General features: G+C 38.5%; 1 protein-coding gene across 1 annotated transcript in view; it reads right to left on the reverse strand.

Annotated features, from left to right (window-relative positions):
* The window catches only part of Ptprb (protein tyrosine phosphatase, receptor type B), a 160,164-nt gene that overhangs the window by 138,598 nt on the left and 13,716 nt on the right, over positions 1-7,850 (reverse strand). The window contains exon 3 of the mRNA XM_004632213.2: positions 2,457-2,713. Within this exon, the coding sequence (XP_004632270.1) occupies positions 2,457-2,713 (257 nt within the window). The remainder of the gene's footprint in view (positions 1-2,456; positions 2,714-7,850) is intronic.

Consider the following 7,850-nt stretch of genomic DNA (forward strand, 5'->3'; position numbering starts at 1 on the left):
ATAAAAAAAATTTAAAAAAAAATAAAAAAAAAGAAACACAACACCAATTGTTGTGATCCCAGACTGAAAAACCCAACTCAGGGCTGGACCATGTGAATTCAGGAATAGTGTGCTGGGTTGGCTCAATTGGTGGTGCACCCAAAGCAGAGCTCTGTGACTGGCTGTCTGGGACACATTCCAGGGGACACCAGTCAACTCTTAGACATTTCCCTGTTTCACCATGGTCCAACCAAGGCAAAATTCTTTTTGCTGAAATACAACCTTATAGTGTTCAAGTAGATATAATTTTATGACAGTGTTCCTTTAACATATTTCTTAATATAATATGACATACATTAACATCTATGTGAATGGATACTCTCATAAACTGATGCTAGGATGCAAGCTTTACTTGAGGTACAATCAGACAAAATAAGCAGATGCTCTGACGACAGGCATTCATTTTCTTTTCTTCATTTATGTATTTGGTACAGGGTCTCACTACGCAGATCAGACTCATAGCGATCCTCCTGTCTTCAGCCTCCCCAGCTCTGGGATTACAGGCATGTGCCACCACACCCGGACTCTGTCACCAGTGCACTCTGGGGGCAGGGCTGGTATGACATGGGGGACTGGGGACTGAACCCAGGTCCCTGCGCTTGCCAAAGCAGGAGCTTACTCCACTGAGCTATCTCACCAGCCCTGTCATTTTCAAAAGTAAGTGGTGAATCTCACTTTAGTGGCTGCAGGGGGTCAGAGGCTGGAAAATTAGGGGGAGCATATTGCCAGTTCATGACAGTATCCTTAAGTCACAGCTCTTCTGCTTCTGTTTCCCTTCCCATTTTCCAAGCCCAGACAGATCTGAAACCATAATTACTGAGCTATGAGCTGTGGGTGGAAAGCTAGGTGGTGAGTGAGAAACTTCATACATGTTCTCCTTGCCTTACCTTGAGCCCAAAGTGGGTGGAGTAAGACGAGAGGAGAAACTAATTCTTATATTTAATTTAAAGTTTGAGGGGGCTTGTGAGCTAGCTAGGTGTCTAAAACACGTGATTGGAAAAACTCAGTCAGGTGCAGGGGTCCACGTTCCAATCCCCAGCAACACATGCACCAGATCAGCCCTAAGGCAGCCTGAGCCAGCCAGCGTTCTGTGCTTACCCCGCCCCTGGGGTGCGCTGAGACAATGATTGAGACTGGATGTGGAGGTGCGCGCCTGTAATCCCAGAGCTTGGGAGGCTGAAAACAGGAGAATCACTGTGATTCTGATCTATGTAGTGAGACCCTGTAGACCCTGTCCTAAATACAGAAAGAAAAAAAAAATAAAGTTTGAGTTGCTGGTATGGATCATTTTGCTAACGGATAAAGATTAAGTGCCGAGTTTTAAAGTGAAATAAAGAGTTTCTAGGGAAGTAATGAGGTCTTCCTAACTTCCATTCAGAGGCACACAAAAAAATCTGTCAGATGGGGGAAAGCTCATGGTAAAAGAAATGCAGAGGTAAAAACAAAGCCGCATGAGGCTTTCTCTGGACTGGATGTTTGTTTTGTGGTTACTAATGAATTGTGTATGTGCTCGCTAGTTGGAACCTACAATGTGTAGCTAGGTCCTACACAATGCAGAAGAATCCAAAGCACCAAATGGACATCAAAATGAATGCTGCTGGGCTTTTATTATTTGGGTTGTGTATTAGGAAATAGCCGGACATTGTCAAGTGAAACCTAAATGTTATTTTTTGTTCTTTATTTTAGTGGTGGGGGTCAGTCCTAGAGTTGGCATGTGCTCAGCACGTACTGGGCCGCTGAACTATGCCCTGCTCCTCAAATGTGAGCTTCTTTAATTTGCTGTAATTATACCTCTGTTGCCTACGTGGTGACCCATAACACTGAGATGAAAGCAAGACCAAAGAGATGAGGACTCAAAACAAAAATATGATGTGAGCGGCCTCTTCTGACCACATCATTACTGTTTCTCCGTCATTTGCCTTATAGGTTGCCTTGTGGATTAAAGAAGATCATAGGCAAGTCACACGCAGATGATATAGATGCAGAAAGGGCATGTGATTTTTGTGCTTTCAACTCAAGTATAGTGATTCCTGAGTACACCATTGCTTTACGACTCTGTACTCTCTTAGAGTATAAATAATTATGACATACATGCAAAATCACTTGCAAAGTACTGATTTCAACTCACATTTCCTGGTTTTAGGCTACACGTAAGACCAAGATCCCTCTCACTTTGGCTCAAAAATATAGCAAACTCATAGCAGTAAGTCAGTTCAGTTATGTCACCATTTCCCTTAGAAAGATGTAGAGATTCCAATCCAGTTTCAGAGTTTTTCACTGTGCAAAATGCATTCCTGCACAATTTGTGCTTAGGCTACAAGGCGCCTGCTCCCCCTCTGCAGTAGTGGCGTCTTAGCAAAGCGAGTGTTTGCAGGCCGTGAGCTCCCTGATCTACTCCCCCCCACCCCAGCCTTTACCTCTTCCGTGGTGCTGGAGAAGGGCCGAGTAGTCAAGGGTGCCCACGATGTGTCTGCGATTTCAGTCCTGTGCAGGTTAGGGCGATTCCTCTGGCTGCTGCCTTGGGTGTTGTTTTCTGTAGTGTTTCTGATGAAGCCCTCTGTGGTATTCCTAGCAAGGTTTTCTGGGCTATACGGAACTGTATTAAATGTAGTGGGGATCTGAGGAGGAGTTGTGTTTCTAGTGCTTCTCACTGAAACCTCTCCTCCCGGGCGAGCTGAGGTAAAGGAAGGAAAGGTGCAAAAGTTATTCACGTATTTTCTGGATTCTTCACATGAAAGTAATGTTACTCAGAAAAAATGTGGTAAGTGCAGTAGTATCACACGGCAAAGTTCATTTGAATATATGACAAAATTCATTTGTTCTCTCTAATACACTCATTCTTTACCCTCCCATCAATCTTGTATGGTGGCCAGGAAGATGGCTCAGTGGCATAAGTACCTGCCTCACAAGCACAAGGTCCTGAATTCCATCCTTGGTACCAAATAAATAAATAAATAAATAAATAAATAAATAAATAAATATGGTGAAGGGAGAGCTGTAAAAACTGGACTATTAAAAAAATGCCTGCTCTGTGTAGAAGACAAAATTCAATTGACTGTATGAACATGGAGGGGACTGCTGAGTTCATGGGGCATGGAAATTTTATCTCCAAATTCTACGCAAAACTCTGAGTGTGTGACACATGCATTATTTCTCTTTGGGATATCGTGGGAGCTTTCATCAACTTCCAAAAGGAAAATTAAATAAAATAGTGGATTAAGAATTACTGTTCATAGGGCCGGGAAGATAGCTCAGTAGAATAAGCGCCTGCCTGGCAAGGGTCTTGAGTTCAATCCCTGGTACAAAAAAAAAAAAAAAAATTACTGTTCATGACCTTCCTTAATTTCATGATAAAGACTGACAACTCCTTGAAGAACAATGACATTTATTTCTTTAGTCATAGCACAAATACTGTATAATTTTTACTTTTAATTTATTTTAACTGCTGCATTAAAACATAGTTATATGTCTTAGTAGGGTATCAATGATGTTTTAATACTTGTGTACATTATATAATATATAAATTGGGGGGAGGGCGTCCAGGGAGATAGCTCAGCAGAATAAGCACTTGCCTGGCAAGTGTAAGGTCCTGAGTTCAATCCCTGGTACCAAAAAAGAAAAGAAAAGAAAAGAAAAAATAATATATGTGATTAAACATATCATGTCCTCAAACATTTATCATTTGTTTATGATGAGAATGCTCAGAAACTTTTATTCTAGTTTTCTGAGATATATACAGTACATTATTGTTATCTATAGTCATCCAACTGTGCAAGAAAACAGCAAATTACTTTTGTCCAACTATAACTTAATACACACTATAAACTATTTTTAATTCTAGTTGTATCATTCTACATTGAGGGCATGCTGTATTTTCTAAACTACTTACCTTTTGGAAGAATAGTAGGTTAATGTTGAATGGATGAGTTGGTCTAATTAATTTATAACTTTTCAGGGATGAACTTGCATAATGAAAACAAAATACTGGTACTGAATTAGAAGCACTTAGCTATATTCAACCATGTGAGCTTCATCACTCAGGGACCTTGTTACCCTCCTGTGCTAAGGCGATAGAAATTGCCAGAGGCAGCCTTTCTAACCAGTCTTATGGTGATGGTGGCTTTTGTATCATCCTTTGTGTGGCAAGACTGTAGAAATGGTCGTGTAACGTGAAGCATGGGAAAGTTCTGTGAATTATGGCTCAAGGTGATGTGTTTAAAAATCTCTCTTGACTCCATGGATGGTGAGTTTTCAGGGATATAAAAATCCAACAAAATCTTATCAAAATGTATAAATATAACTTTGAAGAGTTTGACTAAAGGTTGCCAGAATAAAACTTTCAGTTTCCACTACTCCTTTACTGGTCCATGCAGCCAAGTAACTATTTATGAAGAACTTACATGTACCAGAAGTCTCCTAAAGTAAGGAGTCAGCATTCTTGCTCGTCCTAGTCTGCCTTACTGCATGTATTCTGTCTTTTCTTTTCTTTCTTTTTTATTTTTTAAAGAGGATACAAAATAGTAATTAAAAACTAGAGATGATACAGAATTCTACTAAACAAAATAATATGAATTCAACAGTAATTGTTTTATTGCAGTGTTGTCTTCAACTTTGTTGTTCAGATCACCATATACAAGCATGCAAAATTGAAAAAAAGAAAGAGAAAAGAAGAGTTATAAGAAATTAAGAAGGGAAAAAGGGGAAAGAAAAAAGAAAAAAAGAAAAAATAGTTATGCATTAACTTCCTTTCTATAGACCAGCAGAAAGGCACAGTGCAGTTATCCAAGCCATCCTGCTTACACACTTAGATGTGTCTCTTTCCCCTCCGTTCCCCTCCTGTACTCCTCCTCATCTCAGTAATTCCTTCCTTTTGTATAGATTGATTCCCTTTTCACAGTATCTACTGTGTCCTTCAGATTTTATTTACTCTTTCATGTTCTTTTTTTTTTTGCGGTACCAGGGATTGAACTCAGGACCCTGCATTTGTCAGGCAAGCGCTTTTTCTACTGAGCTATCTCCCTGGCCTCTTTCATGTTCTTACACTAGGGAGACAGCACCATGTTTGCACATGCAGGTCTGATTTATTTTACTTATGAGTATGGTCTCTAGTTGCATCTGTTTGCTGATAAAAGCCTCCAATTTATCTTTTTTATAGCTGAGTAATACTCCATTGACTACACTTCTCTTACGCCTCATTCCATTTTATTTCAATTTCATTTTAATATATGTCACATGCTAATTTTTGTAAGAGGAGGTCAAGACCAAAAAAAAAAAAAAAATCACAACAAAAATATTGCTGTAGAGCTGGCTACATAGCTCAGTGGATTCAAGTGCCTGCTTAGGCAGAATGCAGTGGCCACGTTCTATACCCAGCACGCTATGCCTGTCCCGCGCTGAGACGGTGATTGAGATTGGGCATGGGGGTGCGCACCTGTAATCCCAGCCCTTGAGAGGCTGAAAACAGAAGGATCACTAGGAGTCTGATCTGTATAGTGAGACCCTGTAGACCCTGTACTAAAAATTAAAAAAAAAATTTTTTTTTACAATTTAGCAAAACGTAAGTACTAGCAATCCTCCCAAAAATTAATAAAATAATTAGGACTTTTTTTTTTTTTTTTTTGCCAGCTCAGCCTTCCCTGAAGGTGGGGCTGGTGGGGCCTGTGGTGCTGGAGATCCAGAGCTGCGTTCCCCTGTGCGTGCCTAAGCTTGCCTAAGCAGGCGCGTAAGATCACTGAGCTATCTCACTGGCCCAATTATGGCTTTTGGATATCTTTTCCTTAAGCTGTACAGGGCTGTGTCAAGGACCTTATGCAGAGAGTTGACCGATTTAGCAAATAAGAATACGTGCTGCCTGATTAGAACCTCACATAAACAATGAATACTTTTAATTTAAGTCAGTATATGTAATGTGTTCCAAATAAACAATAATCTAAAGTTTATACCACATATTATATAAGTATACTTAACACTAAAAAGTACCTATTTATCTGAAATTCAAAAGTAACCGAGCATTCTGTACACTGTCAACTCTACTTGTGTATCTACTAGATCTAGGCGTTGGACCATTCATTCCTTTTAGTTTCTGTTTTTATCTTTTCAAATCTTTTGTCACTATCACTACATGTTTGAGTTGAACCCTTCTTATTTAAATTAGATTTATCCTTAAAGTGTTTTCTACCTGACAAATTCAACCATATCATTTGATTCCTTTGGAGAAAATTACCCCCCCCCAAAAAAAAAAACCCTTAATTTTGCAATCTGAAGTCATGTGCTTAAATGTTCTCTTATATTGTAGGAATATAAAACTTTCTGTATATGGAAATCAGAATTTTGGTCATTTTGTTTTGTGGCCAGAGTTAATCTTCTGACTTGACTACTATGTATGAAAATTTTAGCTTCCAGATTCTTTAAAAACATTTTTAATGATGGGATTAGGACAAAAAACAAGCTTCTAAATACCCCTCATATAATTATATTTCTTAGTATGTCAACCTATGCTTACTCTTCTGAATGATTAGTGGATCAGCTTTTATCCTGAGAACTTTATTTAGTCAACTTACATAACTGATTAGATGGATGAAATTTATGGAAACAAAACAGATCAATGATTAAAGCACTCTTCAAATCCCTTGTACAAATAACATAGTTCATTATTGCTATTGCGCACAGCTCTTGACTGCATTATGGGAAAAACACCAGTCTTCTCTCCTTATATTTAACCTACCATCTATAATTTTAAAACACCTTAAACCAAACAGGCCCATTTTTCTTTTTAGGCTACCTACCTTTGTATTTTTAAAGGATAGAAACTACACAATTCTCAGGTCCTATATGCCTTCATTTTGTATTTGTGTTTTTAACTATGCTATTTATTTGTTTTGCTTTTGTGAGCCTGGGTCTTGCTATGTACCTCCGGTTGGCTCTTCAAGCTGGCCTTGAGCTCAGTATGTAGCATATAAATATGCATTTAAGAAGCAAGAGAAAAGTCCTAGCTGCAATGTTCAGATTCCACATTTCGTGAAGTTTAAAGCTGGGGTTTGTGGCTTTGGTCCTCCATTTATAAACTATGACACTGCAGATTTGGTACGGTACCCAGATCCTGCACCTCTAATAGTTTTCCAGATGATCCTAAGTAGCCATATGTGTAGTATGAACCAAAAGGAATCCTTCTTATGTGGTTATTAAAAGATTATAAAGTAGTTGGGAAAAAGAAAATCCATCACAAAAGATACAAAGTCTATTAAGATAAACATTTTTTTCTGTCTTCTAAACTCTTTGTTCAAATAGGTATAAGGAATTATACTGAAAATAGATGTTTGGGTGCTTTGGTGTCTATGGATTCATCTGATGTTCTTTGAAAATGTGCACATTTAATACTCCATGAAAGAGCAAGACGTTTTACCAAACAGAAGGAAAAGTTCTTATACAATGGAACAATGTATTAAAGCTATTTTTAAAGGCTTTATTGTACCATTGCTACTATATTGTTTCCACAGTATAATAAAATTCCTCTAGGAACACAATTCTAGGACAAATAGCTCTTTGAATAGGGTAGTATCACTTCTAAAATGATTTGCAATGACTGCATCATATCAAGACTGTCTTTTGAACACAAGAGCAAAAATATATGTTTCAGTTAATAATTAATTGATCTATGATTAACTCAGATAAAATAATGAATAGAAATGGGATTTTGTTTAATGATAATAAAGATAATATAGAATTTGTTTCTCGAGTCCTAGCCCAGGTCCGGTGAGTGTGCGTAGAGTTTCCTGCTACCCTGCGCCGGCGGGACCAGTCCCAGCCCAGGC

This window comes from Octodon degus, unplaced genomic scaffold (assembly GCF_000260255.1).
Source record: "Octodon degus isolate 3935 unplaced genomic scaffold, OctDeg1.0 scaffold00047, whole genome shotgun sequence".
Classification (NCBI taxonomy): domain Eukaryota; kingdom Metazoa; phylum Chordata; class Mammalia; order Rodentia; family Octodontidae; genus Octodon; species Octodon degus.